General features: G+C 43.9%; 4 protein-coding genes across 4 annotated transcripts; 1 reads left to right on the top strand and 3 right to left on the bottom strand.

Moving 5' to 3' along the window:
* Positions 1-87: 87 nt before the first annotated feature.
* GLAREA_05591 (uncharacterized protein) lies at positions 88-345 on the bottom strand (the record flags this gene model as incomplete). Its single annotated transcript, XM_008078880.1, has 1 exon — positions 88-345. One exon carries the CDS (start codon positions 343-345, stop codon positions 88-90), a length of 258 nt encoding a protein of 85 aa, XP_008077071.1.
* Positions 346-612: 267 nt separating this feature from the next.
* On the bottom strand, positions 613-771 carry GLAREA_05590 (uncharacterized protein; the record flags this gene model as incomplete). Its single annotated transcript, XM_008078879.1, has 1 exon — positions 613-771. The coding sequence occupies one exon, from the start codon at positions 769-771 to the stop codon at positions 613-615; it is 159 nt and encodes a 52-aa protein (XP_008077070.1).
* Positions 772-15,458: 14,687 nt separating this feature from the next.
* Positions 15,459-17,238, top strand: GLAREA_05589 (uncharacterized protein; the record flags this gene model as incomplete). The annotated part of the gene is made up of 2 exons (XM_008078878.1): positions 15,459-16,135; positions 16,188-17,238. 2 exons carry the CDS (start codon positions 15,459-15,461, stop codon positions 17,236-17,238), a joined length of 1,728 nt encoding a protein of 575 aa, XP_008077069.1.
* Positions 17,239-20,150: 2,912 nt separating this feature from the next.
* GLAREA_05588 (uncharacterized protein) lies at positions 20,151-20,657 on the bottom strand (the record flags this gene model as incomplete). Its single annotated transcript, XM_008078877.1, has 3 exons — positions 20,151-20,317; positions 20,370-20,552; positions 20,606-20,657. 3 exons carry the CDS (start codon positions 20,655-20,657, stop codon positions 20,151-20,153), a joined length of 402 nt encoding a protein of 133 aa, XP_008077068.1.
* Between the last annotated feature and the right edge of the window lie 696 nt (positions 20,658-21,353).

Raw genomic sequence — 21,353 nt, 5'->3', positions numbered from 1 at the left:
CCAGAGACGATCCGGGGCCAGCAACGCCGCATCACTGGCTGCTGGAGCTGCTTGAAAGGGCATAAGGCCCGTGATCTGTGACTAAAGTCACCCACCGAAGTGTGGGTGGCAGAAATTGACAGCCTTGATGCCGTTGCTGATCAGCCTGAGAAGAGCGCGGAGTGGTGCTCCTTTGCTGCCACGGTCTGCGAGTCTGCGACTCCTCCAGTCGTGATGCTTCGCTGGTGCTTCTGTTGGAACATTCGCCATGAGGCTCAAATAATGCTTGACGAATGATGGTAGCCCTTCGCATCGAGGCGTATACTTCTGAGTACAGGGCAAAACTCCGGATATCTCTTCCAACATTAATACCACAAAAGAAGACTCACGATCACTTCAAACGCAGCTGTCAAAGCTTCCCCTCTTTGCTGCCAACTGTCAGACACCGGCATCCGCAACCACTTCCGCAGACGGTGAGGAGCACGAACTTTCAAGCAATGAGGGGGCAATCATGGCGACAAATGTCGGTGTAAGAGCATTGAACTCTGTTGTGTTGTACACGTCAGGATGCAAGAATTGGGAGACACCGCACTCCAGCCCTCCTCGTACGGAGGGCCGACTTGATGCAGTCACTCACGCGGGTGGGAGGGTGTTTGGGCTAGGGCTGGGATGCATCGACGGTGCGTTGACATTTTGCTTCTTGCTTCTTGCTGCTTGCTTTTGCGCCGGTTGACTGACGGAGAGGGTGTGAACGTTGAACGTTGGACTGTGGCAGCCCGACGTGGGAGACATTGATGTTGATGGTTCTTGCACTTCTGCTCAACACATCACAGACACACCTGATCCATACGTGATGCTCATTATTGGGTTATTGGCCACTTGATAATGGCAATGCGCTTACGCGCTGGTTGGCCGGCAATTCCTGACACACGGCAAATGGGAGCAGGCTGAAGGAAACCGAAGCATCCAGATTTTCTGATTCGCACACGGCATGACCTTTTTGATCGAGACACGACCTTCACCACGTATCACATCACCAACATGATTTGATGACAATACGCAATCAAACCCTGGTCCTTCTCACAGCTGACAATCTGACTGGCTCCATGATCACCGCGGCAGAATCATCTCAAGGGATCCGTATCGGGAGATGTGAAGGCAACATTCAAGCTTCACAGCACCAAGAGAAACTGCTCTACACGTGCCCGTCTATCACTTCATAAGTGATGCTACTATAATAGTACCTAGAAATAATTGTACAGCTTCAGTCACCCCGATCTTACGCTACTCGGGATACCCTCACTCTTCCCTCTGATCGCTCATGTTTTGGGATATGCAGCCTGGTGGTCTATCAACTCACTGCATTGCCATCTGCAACTCTCCTCTCTTCCCAGCTTTTCTTCTCCGCTGGTATCAATAGAACCCCTCCCGCTATTCCGCCATCCGCCATCCCGCTCTAGCTGCTAGACAAAAGTGGCTGGAAAGGAGTCAGCAGACGGCATCTCTGATATCGCGAGAACGCGTCCCTCAGCCCTGTCTCCCGAACAAAAGATGAAAATCCAACTCGGCCATCGTTTGACAGAGCTAGGAGATGCTTTGGAGTTATCAGCAACCAAGTTTGGCAATTGAGCCTATTCTAATCTCAAACACAGACCGGGTTCAAAATTCCTGGTTCGCAGGTTGGTTGATGGTAAAGTGCTGACATTTAGATTGATGTTACAGCACATCCCAACATTGCTCTCCATCAACCCCTCCTTCAGGCAACATACCACAATACCAACATATCTCCGCTTTCATCTGTCTTTCCAAAATCACCGAGTGCGAGATACGCCACCATCTCTGTGAAATTCGTCATCACATTGCTGCTTGATCTTCCTAATGCTCGGTCCTTGCTTGTGACATCTTCTCAAACACAGGCAATTTCACACGAGCGGCGGTAAAGATGCATATGCTTTTGCAAAGAAGGATGGAAACTTTGGGCGGCTCAATCACACCGTTCACATGATGGAAGATTTCACGTGGGGTCTTCTTTGCATATTCGATCCTTTCTGTACGTCATGTTCTTCTCTCGTGAACCAGTCACCAAGAATTCGGAAGGCGCCTTTTCATGTTACATATCATCCTGCTCTCCGCCAATCAACACTCAGAAGTCGTCTTTCATCCTCCGATTCGGCGCCTATCCCCCAACCTTCAACAAACCTACGCGCCTGAGTGGGTGTGATGCATTAAATTCGCAATAGGACAAGTTTCGTGTGCCTGGCGCTTAAGTCGAATTGACTTTCCTTGCGGTCCATCATGGAAGTCTAGAAGTGGTGTGACATTCATTGTCGTCCATTCGGCTGGATTATCCTCCTAATCTCCGATTACGAATATGGGGTTTCCTGGTGTGAGACCATCTGATGTCTTGCTTAGGATCTTTGACGTTCTTGGTGAGTGATACAATGCACGGTGGGCGGGATGGCGACAACATATCTCTCCTGTTGGTCACTCGTTTTCGTCGATTATCGGCAATGCTTGATCACCTGATAATACTTCCTTTTCGATTGAGACAAGGCGGAACAACGACACTTGACTCTTTGGGCATGTCAGGTAAAAAGGTACTTTCCGTCTCGTATCAGCTGAGCGCCAATCAAGTGTTGGACTGCATGAAATTCTTCAACGACAAACCTGTTATACCGTATACGTTTTGACGTTTCCCAATATCACATTCTTGCTGCCCAACATTAGCGAGTGCTGGATATTGGGCATCGTTGATCTTGTCTGTATTCCTTTTTCTCGAATAATTTTGTTTCGCTTATTTTGCTTCGAGAACCAAGGTGTTGCCATTTTCTCTATTTTCATCTATCACTAGTGAGTCGAGTTTCAGCTTGTTGATATAGAGAAAATGGTTATTGATCTTGGGAGTTGATCAGCTCCAATGGCAAATTCAGCTTTGCGCTGCGATGTAGAAAATTTTGCGGATGACCAGGACCAGGTCTGGAGAGTTCATGTCGTCTCTTTTAGGTGTTGACAAGCGAGTGACATCCATGATGAACTTAACTTGCTTCAAACGTTCGAGGAACAATCAATATACTCGATGTACCGGAGTCACATCGTATCTTCGCCATCCATTGTTGCTTTCTCCTGGGCATTTCTAATTATACTCTAATGCTTGGACTAAAAGCCAGTTCACTCACATGCCTCCTTGTTGTGTGCATCGTTCTCCTCCTTCCGTTGTTGTCAATAACAACATACTTGATCGAATTGCACAAATAATCCTACCAACATCCAGCTGGGTGGTTGGACCTAGGCGGTTGACAGATGAATTGTGCCTTTTCCAGTTGAAGCAGACTAATTTTTACGATTGGCGTCCTATCATTGATTATTTCCTGCACTCAAAGCCTGTCTCGTGGTAGACAAAGTCAGTGTCACTAATCTCCTCATTGACTTCTCAAAGAGCCTACACGTCGCGCTCCGAGTCCTACTGTCCCACTATGTTCAGGAGATACATCCTAATCCTAATTGCTTCAGGTAAGTTAACGAGATTTCTTTAAGTACATTAATTTCAATGTCATGTTTGGACCTCACTTGCTTTATCTACCGCGAGTGACTCGCACGACTTTCCAGGGTTCTTCTAGCTATATCCCGACGATATGCATGGTACTTGGAAAGATAGGAAAAGGAAGTGTAGTGTGGAGGTGGAGTGATCACTGGGATTTTGTTTCTATAAGGGAGGTAGATATGGTAATGGACTGTGATTGCCCGATACGGTCGCAGATAGTAGTATATGCACTTCGCCTGCTTCACGGCTAGTAGAACGAGAGTTCAACTACCTTTCATTACGTTTACACGATTGAGATATCCATTTCATCTAGTGATTACTATAAGAATAACACTTGACCGAGGCATCCATGTCGTCTAGTAACTCATATATCTGGATCACCTATTACTGTCTCCGATGGATTGAAGCATGTATTGTATCCAGCTCTCGTACACATCAAACAAGCTCAATCGAAGAGCCGGGAATCCGTCTATTAGCTTCAACGTCGTACTTAGGATCTTGCCAATTGGCATTCGTTAAGGTATGTAACAGTGTTGAGTATACTTAATAATCGCTTTGTTAGATAAGCTCCTAATTATTCTAGTCTCAGATGTACGATCCCTGAATAAATCTCTTCAATTTCAGGCTCATTACATATGCAGATGTTCCTCTGTTTCGTGACTTCCTTAACCTGTGAACTCCCTTAACTTGTGAACTTCCTTAACCTGTGACATATTTCATGATTACCTATTTTATACTGCCGAGAAAATACAACTTTGGCTTTCGAGCTGTTCTTTTGATCGTTATCTCCATCACAAAAAAAGAACGTATGTCAAGCAATCGAATCTGAAGAGATTGGTATGTGGTTGTCGTGTAGTAGAGTAGTTGATCGAAATTGGTTTTGTGCACTGAGATAATGATGAAGTTAGAAAATGACTGTGAGTGGTTCAATATGGAGTTTTAATTGGTGGATCTTCGCTCTTCGCCCCTCTACCTAGTTGATCGTTATACAAAGCCAGTTTGGTTGTATTGTGAGATTCTATACCCCTTTATCCTGCTAAATTTCATTCTCATTTCCTTTCCGCTACTTTCATTCTTTTGTGGAGGCGGAAAGCAAGTTTTGGCGGGGATCGTGGCTGGGAGAGTGTGTTGTGGGGTTTGATGTAAGGTTGGAGATTATAAAGTCCGTTAGGAGAGAATGAGAGTTCATCCACGAGAAGAAGACGAGGAGGGGAAAGAGAGGAGAGGTATTCAAGATGGAACGAGAAATGAGTATAATGATGAAAAGATAATCAATACAGTAAACAGATAAGAGCAAGCTACAAAGTTTTCTCTTTTACTATTAAGATCAAAAGTAGTGCGATACCAATTTCATGTCTCTTCAATTTGGATCTTGATCTGCTTTATATCTAAATCTGAATTCTGGTCTACAATTAAATCATATTTCATTGTCTGTCAGAGGAACAACCCTCCCCAGTACCGTACAGTAAGCTTCATTTTTTTAATCGATCTAGCTAATGTAGATTAGGATATTAACGACCTGTCATGGGACTTTAAAGAGACCACAACTGCTGCCACACAAGACGGGAGTGTAATTATAGTTTACTTGGCGTGATTGTCAAATATTACTTGCATTATTTAGATACAGGAAAAGTGGTTGGTTCAGATGATTCTAGGAAGTTGGTTGAGAAATGAGGTAGTTGTCACCGATTTCGATGCTGTCACCGAATTCAAACCCCTTCGTTTCTCTTTTAGCGATATGCAATAACGCAAATTCTTCCACCTAAAATTTCCTTTCTAAAAAAAACATCATCAAAAAAATTTCAACCCACTCCAAAGATCACTGCCCAATTCCCTTGTATTCCGAATGGGAAAGGAGCTGTTCATCTGTGTTACAATTTCTAGATCAGAGAAATCGCTTGCTATTTCCACAATTTAAATCGCTTCTTAACTTGGCAGTGTGCACTTTTGGGGCTTTATTGAGGGTGGTTGGTATTGTTTTTGTTACTGCTACCTCAGGGAAGTGGTGTTGTTATGTGGGGTGATGGGAGTTGAAGAGATGTTGGATTAGAGGAGTATAAGAAGGAATTGAAGGGTGGAAGAGCCAAAAAAATAAACGTCTAGGACCGCAAGTCGCAAAACTCTAAACATAGCCCAATTATAACACCATGTAAGAAGCGCTATAAAACCCACCTTTCTCTCTCCTTTCGGGAAGTACAATCCTTGCGCCGTTGGGAACATGTCTGGCTTGTGCTTGTGTTTTGGTTTTGTGTTTGTGTTTGAGTCTTATTGAGTTTTTGGATTTGTGGTGAGTAGACTGATGATAAGAGATGGGTTTTGGGGGGTTAGTGGTAAGTGGGTGTGGAGTGGCAATTGAGGGGATGTTGTCACCGGTGGTGAATTTGTCACTGAATACGAATCTCACTTAGTGAGAAAATAGTATTAGTGAGGGCAACGTACTTCTGATATTTTGTTACCACACACCATTAGTCAACTCTCCACTGACTCCAAAAAAGCCGTGCGTCTTTGTACTACAATGAAACCAACACCATTTTCCATATCCTCATCGTTTCAATTTAATCTATAGAGCCATAGTGTCACCCTAACTCCATTAAATACTTTTGCTACCTTGATAACTTGATAACTTGATTACATGAGGGTTAATTTTGGGATGGGAGATCACGTTTGTGATAAATTATACTTGGAGAAGATGATTTTGTGACATACAAGGTTGGGTTGGAGATGAGCGACGTGGGATGATGAAGATTGAAAGGGAAAGGAGGATGGATGATAGAAGATGAATGATAGATGATATGAGGGTAAGAATGTAAGAGCAAAGGCTTCTATCCTAAAATCACAATCGAGGCAGTGAAAATTGGTAATAAAGGTATAGCAACATCTTGTAAAAGGATATGTAAAATAAAGGGATACTTCGTGGTTTTTAAACCGACAGGTTTAAGCAGAACTTGTCTGTTATATGAGAAGTTAAAGGTTTGCGTTAGATGTAAGACTCGTATGTAAAAACCAACCGTACGGCAATCTAATTTATATAATAAAAGACATATGGGAACGGAAATATTCTTGTGGGAGTAGTTTGGAAAATGATGGAGGCCATGAGGTTGAGTTGTCACCGTTTCTGGGAGTAGTACCGATTCTGAATGTTAGTTAATAGGAAAGTAATGGAAGTAAAGGTAACATGCCTCGACAATTCTATTTACCACACACTATAAATCAACTCTTCGTCTACTCTAAACATAGGTTTCTATCTTTCTAATCTAATAACACTACACAAACGAATAGATTTCCTTTACGTGTACAATTTACGAGCCACGGGAGTCAGGACTATTCTTTCTCCTTTTAACTTAAATTAAGCTTACTATAATTACATTCGGAATCGTTACGAGTGTGGGCTATTGACTTTTGTAAGATGAAATAAATAACACTTAAGGAAGATTGGTTTTTTAATATTAGGTGAGGTTAGATAGTGTTGTGGGAAGCTGTGTATAGAGCTAGAGAGAGAAGTTTAGAGGAAGAATAAAAAACAAATCATAAGAGGATGAATAACACAGCGCTAATAGATGGGAAAGTGGGAAAATATTTAAGATAGAAAAATTAGTAATACATTGTATAATGAGATCCATCTTCTCTCCTTTCTTTCTCTCCATTTTATTTCACTATTACATTTGCATTATTAAGTGTTTGGCTTGTGTCGTGATTTATACTTTAGTTCTAAATTTAATAAAAATAATAGGAACTCTTATACGAGATCTAACTATAAAATATTTAAATAGGTAGGGTAACCTCGGATATTTAAACCCTATCTATTCAATAGCTTTAACAGTATAGGCCATAGTCGCGAGGTATGCTTCAAAAACGGGAGTGTAGATGCTAGCCCTGAAAGGTCCAGTCGTATATAAAAATCAACCGTACGGCAATCCCCTTTATGTGATAAAAAAACATATGGGGAGGGAAATTTTCTTGCAGGAGTAGTTTAGAAAATGATCCAGGCAGAGTTGTCACCGATTTTACAATTGTTGCTGAATTCAAATTATAATTCACACAGATCAGAGATAGCATGTGTTAACTATCAAATGTCTAATACACCATTAATCAAGCAATAATAGTTCCAAAAATGACTATCCAACTCCCACTGCCTTCTGAACCACGGGAGCTGGACAATGATAGAGCGTTGTTGTCCAGGAATGTGATCTATAGAACCATAGAATCATGGTCTCTGCTTTGAATATATCTGTTACCTTGATCTTTTCGCTTGCTCGTCGGATGGTTTATTGCTGGTGAGGGAACTGGTGTTTGTTCTTGTTGATGATTATTGCATTGTTTCGAGTGATGAGAATTGGGTGTCTAGGAGGGGAAATAGAAGATTTAGACCTTGTAGGGACAGCGGAATTCGGAGAAGGATGAACGACAAGAGCGTGAAGGAGGGCAAAATAAAGGAGATAAAAGTAGAAAGACAGTCAGAACAAAATGGTCTGATACTATGTTATATTAAACCTGCCTCCCTCAATGGTTTTCCAAAATCACAATACTCCGATTCCATGGACTTTATGATTTTGCCCGGCTTGTGTTTTGAATTGTATCCAGTTTAAATTAGTACATAGGGCGTCGGAAAGGCTGATAGGTACAAAACAGTAGTCCGGGCAAGATGACGAGTCGAACTGTATAGAGAAACAGCCAAGAAAGCGGCTGGTTGTTGTCACCGATTTTAGAATTGTCACCGAAATCAAACCTACTAATTGAGCCCGAATTCGACAAAAATTCGAGGACATAGTAAATTATGAGAGTTCGGGTTTGCCAATCACAATGCAATCATCTTTCATCCCCGAAATACGACTCTCCGCGCCCTCCTAATCGTTGAAGTGATGTGCTTGAAGGAGCATGAATTTAGCCTCTAAGAAATAAAGTTTCCTGATACTTAACGTTATCTGATCCTGAAATATTAATCAGGGGGTTAGTGTTTTCTTGCGATTTTGGTCGTCGTGGTTTCTATTTACTGGGATTTGAGTGTTTGATAGCGGGCCTTTGGTGACGTATGGAATAAAATAGCAGAGGGTAGGAGTTAACGGACAGGGAGGAGAGAGAGTTGGCGTGATGATGTATTTTTGGGTGCGCAGATTTGGAGAGCATGTTCTACATCTTCGAACTGGAATCAAGAACGCACTATTTATTTGATATACCCCCAACCTAAGTTCTACACATCTAGGTTATTTATCCAACATAAATAACTGGGAAGTAAGGTCTTTGAAGTACGGAGAGTATCATGTGGTGCCCCTGAAGATGCTAGGAAGATTTACGATATAGTATTGAAGACAATGTGAGATAGGGTTAGCACCTTCAAGAGTGCTTTGTTTTGTGGCACCTCCAATTTCCGTGACTAGAGAGAAGTGATGGCACGAGCCGTCGGAAACTCCTTTTGGGATAAATTCATGTCGTAGATCTTGGCAGAGAGCAGAAGAGATAGCTTATAAGCAGTCGAAATTGCATGTCATAAAATAACTCTAGATACTTCCAGCTAGCAGGGTAAATGGACCTCTTCAAGACGGCATTTAATCTGGAAGTCCTCTGTGAGCCATCTCATTCTTCTATTTTACAGGAAGGAGCTTGATGTTGTTTTTGTACGGGTGTAAATCTAACGACGGTTCGTCACGAACGAATGGATTCTCAAACATCTGTATCTATGATGGGATGGCACCCACGCAAGCTCAGATGTTCAATGTTACACAACTAAGCGAAGACCTGCTTGATAAACCGGCGAAGAAACATGATTATTAAAACACTTCCTTTTCCTAGACTAATGAGTATGATTGAAGTAGTGGAAGTAGCGTTTTGTGCTTCTGAGTACAAATAAAGTCAAAATCATCCAAGTCTCAGGCAAGGCACAGAAATAAAAGCAGTTCTCGTATTGCTGACATGATGTCGGAGGTTATTTCTTGCTTTGTAGACTTTCCAAACCAAAAGGGTTGAAGGGGGCTGAATATTGTACAATTCTACTTTCTAGACCACTCTCCATAATGTTATTAAGCTCAAGAGCCTTAACTTGGACGTGACTGAAATTCACTCAACCTACCTCTTCCTCTCTTCACAAAAATAACTTTGTGCTTGAGGGGTTTTAAAGCTTTCAGACCCTTAGACTTAGAGCTCCGCGAGAGAAGAGATTTATTGGTGGCCATTCCCCTGAAGGTCTGTATAGGTGACTAGAAGCTACAAAGATATCATAATGACTTCAGAACATAAAAGGAACCAACATGTGAGTCGCCTCGAAATATGAGACTTGGCTGCTGAAATCATACGAAAGCCATATAGCTGGCTTCAGAATTACGTAGATCTTGTCTGATGTAGAGCTAAGAGGTTAAGATAGCAAGTTGATGATATCTTCCCCGGATTGCACGTTTGACCATAAGAATACTGTCATCAAAGGCTGCACTTGCCATCTCGGGTTTACGGCTTTGAATCACTTGATATCTGCCAAGGTCGAGGAAGCCGATAACATCTGAGAAGTACCAAATACAGTCCAAAGAACACCTCCTTAACTCACCTTCGTATTCTCAATTCCCGCCAAGTATCAACCAAACCTTAAGCCTCGCAAAACAGCATCTCCAAATCCACTGCAATGCATCTCCAACATGAGCTGACCCATTATACGTGGCAATCCACTCGGCGTCCAAATCCTCTTCCGCAATCTCATCGCAGATAAATAGAATCCAGGAGAAAGCTGAGATATCTCGGCTTTCCCCTCACTGATCCAAGGGTATATTCATATACTGTACCTGCGAGTATCGATGTAAACACGGCAGAGACACGCACTACGTAAGATCCATCGCGCCATCCCAAGACCCCTCTTTCCCAGCAACATGTGGTCGTGGCAAAGCCGGTACTTCTCGCGCTGGGGTGACGAAGTATCTTTATACACTTTCCCTACGCACAGAGTACATCGGGCTATGTATATGCTCCGACAAAGGAGATTTCACAAGCCAAATATGACGGATCTGATCCCAGGAAAGGAGACAGTTGCATATCTCGGAACATCCACCGCTTCCGATACGAGGATGCTATTCGTAAGCCATCTCAACGTTTCCTATTCAGCCGCGCCAGGTATGCCGCAAGACCCCTCATTACCAACAGGTGTCCAGGGCCTCGGGACTCGAGTAAATAGCCAACTTCTAATATCTCCTTCAATTTTGAACTTCGAGAGTGGTAAAGGAGAAATTTTGCCGAATATAATAATCGTGCCGTTTGATGCGAAATATACTCCGTATGCCTAGTAAGCGGGTTATATAGGGATAAGGGAGTGGAGTTTATGTATGCCTGCCTGCACGTCATCTTATCTTTTGAGTGATTGCTCCCGTTTGGTGATCCACTTGATACGGTGGTTGAGGTCTAGACTTTGAAGGGCTGAGTGCAAGAGTGGGAGGTTAAAGATGCCGTAATAATTGAAGAGAGCGTCATGGGATGGATACTGTGATTAGTAGAAAATGAATTGAAGGTATAGAAGTACAAGCGCATGGAGTAAGATCCCGATCTGAAGTAGAACTAACGTTAGTGGAAAGTTATCGCTCAGACCTCCCAGCTTTCCCCTCGCCCTTCCTGGTGATTTTTATACCGCAAAGTATAAATGGTATCAGAGGTTCAGAATCCAATCGGGCAATTATCCGGAAATCAAATGATTCACCTTCCGGGTGGAGAAGTCCAGTCGCCAAGTGAACCCACAAATACACTAAACGGTATGCTTGGATGGACTGTACCGGTTGAACCGTTCCTTCTTCGAATTGTATCCATCTCCTTTCAGACATCGTACGACATACGGTCGAATGCATCTATATCTTTCTAGATTAAAATCCTTCATACAACACAACAAGATATCCAGAAAGGGTACATACCGCACAGAAAGCCGTCAAGTTTCTTCCCGTCTAAGAGGGCGGATCAAAATTCCGGACATAAGTCCTACGATGCAAAGGTACAGTAACACCTTATCTACATTGGCAGTCCCATCCTCATGCAAGCCAACCCACCAAACATCGTGGCATTTACACGGTCGATATAAAGTGCTGATTATGTCGTGATACAAGAGCGGTTAGGTAGGTGAGTTGTCGGGTGTTACGATCGAAGTGATGGACCCAATTTGGTTATTTTCATTCTCTGTTCTGACCGATTAGAATAATAATGTTGTGTCTCCTCACCGCCGATGGCTTATATTCTTCCATATCCAACATATACATATGCAAGCCCTCCTGCATGCGGTATGTAAATACCGTTCGCAAAACAGGTTTACGTACCCACTCTTATGCAATGCGATGCGCGTCTATTAACCACCAACCGTGAAATGGTCTGCGGGAGATGTAGGAAGTACTTCGCGTATTATTGGCAGAACGAATTGATCCATGATTTTGACCTCATCTAGTTAGGTTCGGAGACATATGGTATCTGATTTTACAATGAATCAAGATAGTGATACCGAGATTGGACTGTAGCATAGTGAGCCGCATAGGACAGCAAAAATGGGATGTGTAACGCCACAATGCATGTACCATATGTTTCATGAATCGACAACACTCGATGAATTATCCTAGGGAAGAGGAGGTTATAGTAGATTTTATATTGCATTTCTATATGCGCGTAGGTGGACTCAGCTCATCAACTCGCAAGCAACTTCTTCTCCAAGGATGCGCAATGTGTACAAGAACGTTTCTTTTGATATCAAACTCAACAAGAAGGATGATCAACGAGCGGCGCTATTTAGAACATGTGTCTCTGCTTTTGGATTATTCTTCGACGTCAATGCTTATTGATATAAATCTGGGTGGTCTAATCCGAAAGAGCATTTATACTTCTTGGTCCTAAATTCCTCAGATGAATTTCGAAAAACCGATCGGAGTTAGCATGGCAGAGTAATCGATCGTGTTGCGTGATTGTAGTACAGCAACTTCGAATGCCACGACGAGAAACACCGGAGCCAGAGCGTACTTTGTCTATCAAGAGAAGCGCGGGAGAACATTTTAGGTAAGACCCTAAAGATCAAATGAGGAATTTGAAGCGAATCCGGAGTGAAACAGCAATTCCAAAGTGATGAGAACTTCATAATCAGATCGATTTGCAGCCCATGGTGCTGGTGCTTTTGAAACTTTAGACTTGGAGCTCAATGACGTATTCCTAACGCAAGAAGTATACGAAACCAATTCGCGGCGGTTTATGAAGATGGCGGCGCATATGCCTTGAAAAGGAGTTGCTAACAATGCGAGGTATTTGATCTTGCGCTAAGGGTAGCATTAACTGAAAGAAGACCGAAGTAAGGTTTGGCGTAAACGGCTTCTGGTGGCTTGACGCCTCGATGTGGACGACATAAGCGATCAGCCTTCAGAAGCTGCGAGCACTTTTGTTATGGTTCATATTCGAAGATATACGTAATACCTGCAGCCAGGTTTGATGGACGCTGTCAATCCAAGCTTAATAGGTAGCATGGATAGATCGTGATAAGGAATTTGTATGTGAAGAGAAGAGTAGCGTCTATTCAGATATCAATATAATCTCAATCACTAACTTTCTACCCCACGTTGGCAGTCTTAGATGTGATAATAAAGTTAAATCGATGTTTCACCCCACGAAATATGGACGATCTCGTGGGTGAAGCCAATATTCTTGGGGGTCGCACGCAACGCTTCGGCTGTTCGGGTGCAGCAGGCAAGCCACAATATGGCCAGACCATTCAGACATTTCTTGGGGTGATGTGGATAAGATGGGGGTGACAAGGGTAGGGAGGATAATGAAGTGGGTATCATGCGTTGTCCATGTATACAGTACTCAAGGACTGCTCAATTTTTGAGAGGGCTGGAATATAACATGACGGTCAAGTATATTAGACTTTTTTATGGTGCAAACATGGAGCTGTGGACTGCAGGCAGTAACTATGCATTGATCCCACTTCGTTGCAAGGGGATATGAGCTCTGAAGACTCGACACTGTCTGGTGTGTCGAGTAGCTCTAATGATAAGGAATGTATGGAGGAATTCCAACGCCGTTGTGATGCGGGACAGCTCCTGTTTATTAATTAGCATTGCTGGGTCGAAAAAGCAAGCAACTGGGAAAACCAGAAAGCTGGAACCAAGGGAGTAAATGCTTCCAATCGTTTGATGCTGCTTTTCCAATCAACCTAAGGTCGTACAGACCAACTCCACTTCCAGATAGCTATTGATCAACCTCTAGCTATTATTTGATCAGGTATGGTCAAGATGTACTTGGATTCATGTCGCTCTGCATGGCGTGTATGTTGCATGGTGCCTATCACGACCAGTCTGTGTCCAAGGTCATGGCTTGCCGCATCTGGGGAAGATTTCAAGTATGATTGAAGACGTCCTACGGAGTATGGTTTACTTTGTATTGTTCCAGCTCTCCTTCCCTTCGGAAATGTTTCTCCGAGGATGCTCCAGATTCCCCGGGACTGGTGTATTGGCACTGATAGACAAACTCTAACCATCAACGACCAGACCGAGCACCCAAGGAATACAACACAAAGAACGTGTCGACGAATAATTCCACGTCTTTGGTGTGACGGGGCGGCTTTTTGAGGGGAAAGGGGGCACAAAGGGAGGATGCGGAAAGAATTCGACAACAATCGCACCGACTTTGGATGCCTGCATCGCTTGATATTCGCCATACTTCGTAGCTACAAGTACTTCGTACATGCCAAATTCGTGCCGCGTTCGACTATGACAGAGCCGGAAGAGGGTTTGTGACCCCGACGAGTAATGCCGCAAGCTCGTAAAAGAGTTCGTTCAAGTGAGTGATTCGATTGGCGTGCGTAAGCGGGTGGGCGAGTTCTCACCAGGAAAGGAGTAGGAGACGACGAGTACCATGATGCTGTATTATTTCTGCTGGCCCAGAGCCTCCCTGTCTCGATTTTTTTCGCTGTGAAGCCGTCGGTCGCCCCTCGTTAGGTTGCATGGAAGGAAAGCGGCAAGGTTTGAGCGACATTGCTATTAGTCAACGCCGTTTGGAATATACTTCGAAGTACAATGCCCGCTGAAGGTAGAGAGCTCAGAGCGGCCAGCAATTATTGGAAAAGTTCATTTGCGACGGCAAAGCCGAATCCGCTGAAGCCGGGTGAGTCTGTGAATGTGATGATACAATGAAAATGAAGGCATTATATCTGGTGAAGAAGTCGAGGTTGACCTTGAAGTATTCGACCAGACACCGCCTTGCCGCTTTAGCCACATGGGGTAATGAAGGCAAATTCGTCCTGCGCTTCTGGAACTCCCAGGCCCCTTGCTAGCTCGTAGGGGCAGAGCCTTCGACTGGGCCGCCCCAGAAGAGGCTGCTCGCTAAGGGCCTAGTGCCGCTCTAGGAGCCTCCGCAACAGCATTTTCCTGCTCTTTGCCCTCCCACCGCCCCGCCGTTTTACCGCACACAGAGTAGTAGAGTACGGGAGCTGCACTCTATGTGACCTGCAACCTTTACTCGTTACCCCAATCCGACTACTTCCACCACCACCACCTCCACCTCCATCACCATCCATTCATTCTCCTCTCTTCCACTCCTCTATTCACTCTCGAGACGACCATATTCACATTACGTCCCCAATTTCTTCTCCCGCGAGCATTACTTCCTCTTCCAAACCGCCAATCGATCGACCCATCCTCCCGAGGCATCCCCAGGTTCCCCACATCATAAAAGTATCGCGGAAAACCGCATATCCATCCAGCTGTTTCTCGTCACCGCTCTCTCGCCTCCTCCACGAACAATCCTCGGACGATAACTGAGAACATATTAATGAGAGACGCCATTGAATTTTCTGAACGCGTGGTGTGAGTGAGGGAACGTTCGGCACGGAAAACGCGAATTTGGGACAGGAACCGGTAGATACCAGGCAAGAGGACTTTTGATACATTGGTCCACTGCGACCTTAAACCGCTCCGCTATTCTGTTCGACTCGGGTGCATTTTCAAACGAAATGGCAGTGGTCCTCCAATCTGAAGAGAATAACTACTTCTCCTCAGGGCCGCTACGACGTTCGCATTCGCAGCCAAAATTCATCACACCATCGTCCTTCGCGCTCCCCTCGAGACCTAAATCAAGTAGCGGCTTTGGCACGATAATATCCCCTTCCAACTCGACTTCTTCATCGACCACTTCGTCTCCTAGAACTTTGCATGCAGATTCCGCGGCGCCGTCATTCTCATCTACCCCAGCCAGCAGTCTCTCCCTCGATGCGAATTGCGAAAACGACGCCGACGACGACGATCAGATTGCATTCCCCTCGTACGACGACGTAGGATATTTTGACCACGACCAGTTAGAAGATCTGGAACCACCGGCGAGCCCCCGGACGGGTGATTCCTATACCGTATCCCCCACATCGGCTTCAACTTCCACGAACGTATCGAGACCAGGATCTCCGACCCCAGTAGAACACGCTGAAGATGATACCGCGGTAAGAACCGAGCCTTCGCGGCACGTTGATTATCTATCCCACAATTGGAACGAAGAGGATATCTGGTCGTCATGGAAGCACATTGTATCAAAACGCGGTGTTTACAATAACAGTGCGCGATTAGAAAATGCCTCATGGCGGACATGGACGAAATCGAAGAATCAGCTGAAAACCGTCTCCCCAGAAAAGCTTAATTGGTAAGAAACCTTGAAAATATTGTCGTAGGACCCGTTATTGACCAATTGATAGGTTAAAAGATTGTGACGTTACTTGGTTGTATGGGCCTCTTCAATCCGGCCAGGACAAGTCTTTACACCTTCAGCCCCCTTCTCCTATTGGCAGCAGCAAATTATCAAAATCGAACTCTTTTCTCAATAAGAAACCAATTTTGAAAAAGAGAAGCATGTCAGAGATTATGCTGCAAAAGTCACTCTCTTCTTCCTCTCTTCTCAAGCAAGCTGCAGCGGCAATTCAGGCCCAGCAGTCAACACATGGTGACAGACCATTACTTGGACGGGCTACATCGGAATACGCATATCCATTTTCTTCACGACTGAGTCCTCATACCAGCACACAACCTTCAATCTCCTCTTCTGGATTGGAATCACCAAATGAACGACGTCATATCCATTTCAACGAACAGGTCGAGCAATGCATCGCCTTAGATATCAAGGGTGATGAAGAGGAACCAGATATCTATCCGCAGGAGTACGATGACAGTGATTCCGACGATGGTGCTATTATGATGAAGAGAAGTAACTCGAAGCGGAAGTTACCTCCATTACACAGCAAACGTCCCGCAGCTCGCCAGAACAATACCGAGACCAAGACGATTGCTACTCTTCCTTCGACTACATTAAAATACCGTGAGGATACACCCGAGCCACAAGAAACAGCTATGAAGCATAGTAGTGGCATCTGGAGTGGTAATAGACTCTCTCCCTCGCCATCCCAGGAAACATTGAGGCCCTCGAAACCATCATCACGGATCCTGTTGGGAGAGGATGATGAAGACGACGACGATCTCGATTGGCAACCATCAGGCTCTTTTGGTGCACGCAAGGACAGTGTCGCGGTTACTCAAGATCGACTGTCATCGGGACTCAAGAAGTCAGGATCATCATCGAGTCTCAGCGGTGAGCCCAGTGGGATGAGAAGAACGCCGTCCGGAATGTTCATGCCTTACGAGGAAGATGAGGATGACGTCGTATCGGAAGGGCTCTTCGGAAAGGTTGTTGATACTGTAAATACCGCCAAGGATATCGCACATGTTATATGGAATGTTGGTTGGAGACGATAAATCTGCTGGCATGTCACAGTCATCAGAAACCGGACCGACGAACTTGTCACCTTCGATAATGCGTACATACAGATGGTGCACTTGAATTTCTCACTGTTACATAATACTATTCATTGTCGACACGACGACCGGCGTTCTGGGGGTTACATCGATCTGCTTCTTGCATCTTCTCGCAATTAGCTAATGCTTTTCTTGTATTTTTTGAATCGAATTCATAAATGGGTCACCAGGTTTCTCACGGGATTACGTTAATTTCTCGGGATGGTTTGGGGAACTGGCTCAGGGCTCTCATTTTGGTTTAGACATTTTGAGTCCACGCACACGCTTTTCGGATGGGATAATGGGGGGAATTGGGTCCAAACTACAAATGAATAGGGGTTCTTAGATGGCCCTGTTCTACGAATTACGGCTGATATATCTTGTTTGCTGAGGCAACGGGGTCTGGGTTTGTAAAAATGTTATTTTGCTCTTGCCTAGAGTTGATGGATACTTTAGAGTGAGGAAGTGGGGACTGGGCTATGGATCTGGTTTGCGTGGAGTCACTGGAGGAGGTCCATGAGATATGTTTAGATCCATAGGTGCCGATCAAATCCAAGTATTAAAAATACAAATGGTAGCGTTGTGAGATGTCGTTCCAGTTCAGTGATGTAGCTTTGAATTAATTATACTTCCTTATTCGTCCTACAAATTGACCTCATCCATATTCAAAGGCTTGATTAGCCATCACAACGCCAGAAAAGCTATGGATCTTTTTATGAAAATAAGAGCGTTTGTAACGGCGTGCTAGGAAATACTCTTTTTTCTTGCTTTGCAAATTTCAATAATTACATACTTTCTATCACATCTACAAGTATGTCTGGCAGTCTGGAAATCGCATCTACGAATTCTACAGCACAGATTAATCAGTATATGACTTCCACTTTCACAAGATATAAGATGTGAAGCACTACCTCAGCCAGAGGTCTAGACTTAGAAGTGAATGCGAGTTGAATTGTACAGGAATTGATAATCAGATAGACTGTCTTTCTAGTCGATATAATTCAAGACAAAAACGCGCTCTAACTTAAACGCTAGATAGTAAACTTATGATATTAGAAGGCTTGGCGTCTAGAGTGGCTGATAGCTTAGCATAAGCAAGTTTAAGAGGAAATTCATCCAGTTGTGTAACTTGCCAGGAACTTGAACTTTTGCACAAACTCCCCTATTGCGGTCGTCGGTGTATGGCCATACATCAGAAGGTGTACTTTGGTACACCTGTTCGTATGCTCTCTTTTGAATTTAGGGTGTGATATGGCTGAACATGGAAGTGCGTTCTGATACATAATTTTAATGATGCGGGGAGTTTCGGTAGTGAGCTCTATTTTGACAGCATACAAGTCCCCTTTCTCCTATTTCCCGCTCGCCTCCTTTTTTTGACACAATTGTGAGCTGTGAATAGATATTCACACGTACTACTCCCTGTTATGAAAACATGATGAGTAGGCTTTATAGCTGATTAAAACCATGCATAGGACAGAAGTACGAGGGAGAAGATTGGGAAGTCGATATAGTTGTACTTTGGCGTTATTTATGTACTCTATGACGTGCGAATGATGCATATATGGCATTAGTGTAATGGATGTGTTTCAAAAAAAGTCTTCTTTTTATTGATCGGTATCCCACTAGTAAATAGATTGATATCGGTATTACATTTGAGGTGATTTGGTTTGCTAAAACCTCTTGATCGTTGATTCGGTGTTCAGATATTTTATATAATACACAATCCTCTTTTTTTATATAGAGAAATATGTCCTTACGAAGTAGCTTACCATTTTTGTAGATCTAATGTAGAGACAAAACTTCTTAGAATACACATCAACTCCACACATACAAACTTCGTGTTGCACCTTCCTTATTACCAGGGTTTCCCATTTGGTATGGATTGATTGGTTTTGCGGTGTCAGTAGCATAGAGTAACTCTATTTAGTCTCTAAATTCTAGTCACATTATGTAGGTATAGATGGTGTTGTCTTATTTTACCCACAACCAACATGAAATATCTGCGACATCTTCGATTACTCTATTGTCCAAGTGTTCTAATGTATAATCTTTTGAATTATTCCTTGGAAAACAACTTGAAGTAATACTTTGTATTGATTTTAAACTGGTCTTTCTACATCCAGCCCCTTGTCTGTTGGCATGTCACTGAGCAGGTAAAATTTGTACAACAACGTTGAGTCAAAATGAGGTCTTTAGACCAAAACCCCCATAAAAGCTTAAATTGCCATAGACATACTTTAATCTGTGCGAAACGCCATATATTAAGCTTAAGTGTCGAAGATGCGGACCAAGATTTCCAAAATGATTAAGACTTTTGCATTTCCATGTCGCGTCTCAAAACACCAGACTCCAGAGATCAACTCTGAGTTTCTTGTATCTGCGTGTACTACTCAATAGTCTAATTCTTGGGTATCTTCAATCTGAGAAAACATTCAACCGATGGGCAAAAGCTACACGCCATGAACTTGCGCGGTCAATACAAAATGCTATTGGCTCGCAGTTTGAGACATATGCTTCTCAGCCCTACGAAGACTTGAAACGAAGGCGTCAAGGATCGGAGTAAGGACTTTGATCGGCTGTGGAATGTTCAGCTTTTGGTTATTGATATGTGATGATCCGATAAGTCAAACTATGACAGTCTCGAGATAACTTGGCTTGGTCGAAGTCAAAGTCTAAGCGGCATATTCAGCTCCGTCACGAAAGAAATAACCTACAATTATTCAGAAATTCAATGGTCGCAGTGAACAATATGAATAATATGGGTATTGAATCCTTGGTACTCCTAACAAATTACTAACAAATTAAACAACCCAAGCCATTGCATACCCAAACTCCAAGCTAACCGGGCGTCCCACAAGAAGTTGTAACATATTTTAACCGTGATACTGTTGAGGCTTCGCAACCATCCCCTGGTTGCTAGCATAACCACCCTGTTGCTGCTGGAGTTGAATATAATCGAGTTCCTTCGACATCTGAATGTTCATGCAGCATCCACACCAGAAGGACTTGCAGCAAGCACCACAACCACCACCTTCGAGATCTGTTGCCAATTGTTAGAATGTCGCTACAGAACTGTGAGAAGAAGATCGTACTATGTTTATCTTGCATCTCCATACGATCCATCATTTGTAAAATCCATCCAAGACCAAGACAACTCGTCAATCCACACCATCCTGCGCACCACCCACTACAAGCATCTTCTTTTTGCGTTCCTTTGTGGATTCGAGCGTGATTTTGACCGACGAGAATACAAGGACAGAAGTAACTCTTCATGCCTGAACAAAAATTAGAATTGGATGCCAGATGTTCAAATTTCGAGTTTACGTACACAGTCCACAAGGCATGCAGCTGCAGAGGCCGTTTTTCCATTCATTAGGCATATTGAAAGTATTGTGTTTGTATCGAATAAATTTAAGTAAAATAGAGATTTGTTCAATTGAAGCAAGACACAAGAGGAATGAGAAATGTTGGTAAATATGCCAAGCAGAAGGGAGGAGGCAGAGAAAGTATTTAAACAAAATCCTAACCCTCAACTGTTGTAACCCCAGGATCAACAAGGCCGTGCTCCCCCAACATCTCGCCTTGTGCACCCTCTCATCTCCAGCGCAAACAGCCCTGCGCAGGGGAGACAATCCTTAAGGGTCCCCATCTGGTCAATCAACGTGTCTCGCGAAGCTGCGCCGTCGTGTAGCCCTCCAGCCTTGTGGTCAGACTTTCGCGGTAGCGGATTCAATCATGAGGCGTTCGACTGCGTAAAATTCTATACCGGGTGATAGCCGCAGGTTGGGTAGGATTCCGAGCTGAAACGAGGACACTTGGTCGTTTGCTGCATGCGCGTGAGGCTGATTGACATAAAGCGAGAATCCAACGAGACGGGCTGCGTACGACTGGCTGGACGAGAGTATATATAGAAGTGGCCGCTGTTCGCAAAGCATAAACTCCAACACCAACATAGCTTTAAAACAGTCGCGACCATGGGGAGACCATTAGCTTTGCTTGCGTTGAGTGGGAATTGAGGGCGCGACGTTGTTTGTTGATGTGGCCCAAGAATTTGGCGGCACCTCATTTCAATGTCC

This window comes from Glarea lozoyensis (assembly GCF_000409485.1).
Source record: "Glarea lozoyensis ATCC 20868 chromosome Unknown GLAREA10, whole genome shotgun sequence".
In the NCBI taxonomy this organism is placed as follows: domain Eukaryota; kingdom Fungi; phylum Ascomycota; class Leotiomycetes; order Helotiales; family Helotiaceae; genus Glarea; species Glarea lozoyensis.
The sequence above is the reverse complement of the archived record's forward strand: the minus strand, read 5'-3'. Positions and strand labels throughout refer to the sequence as shown.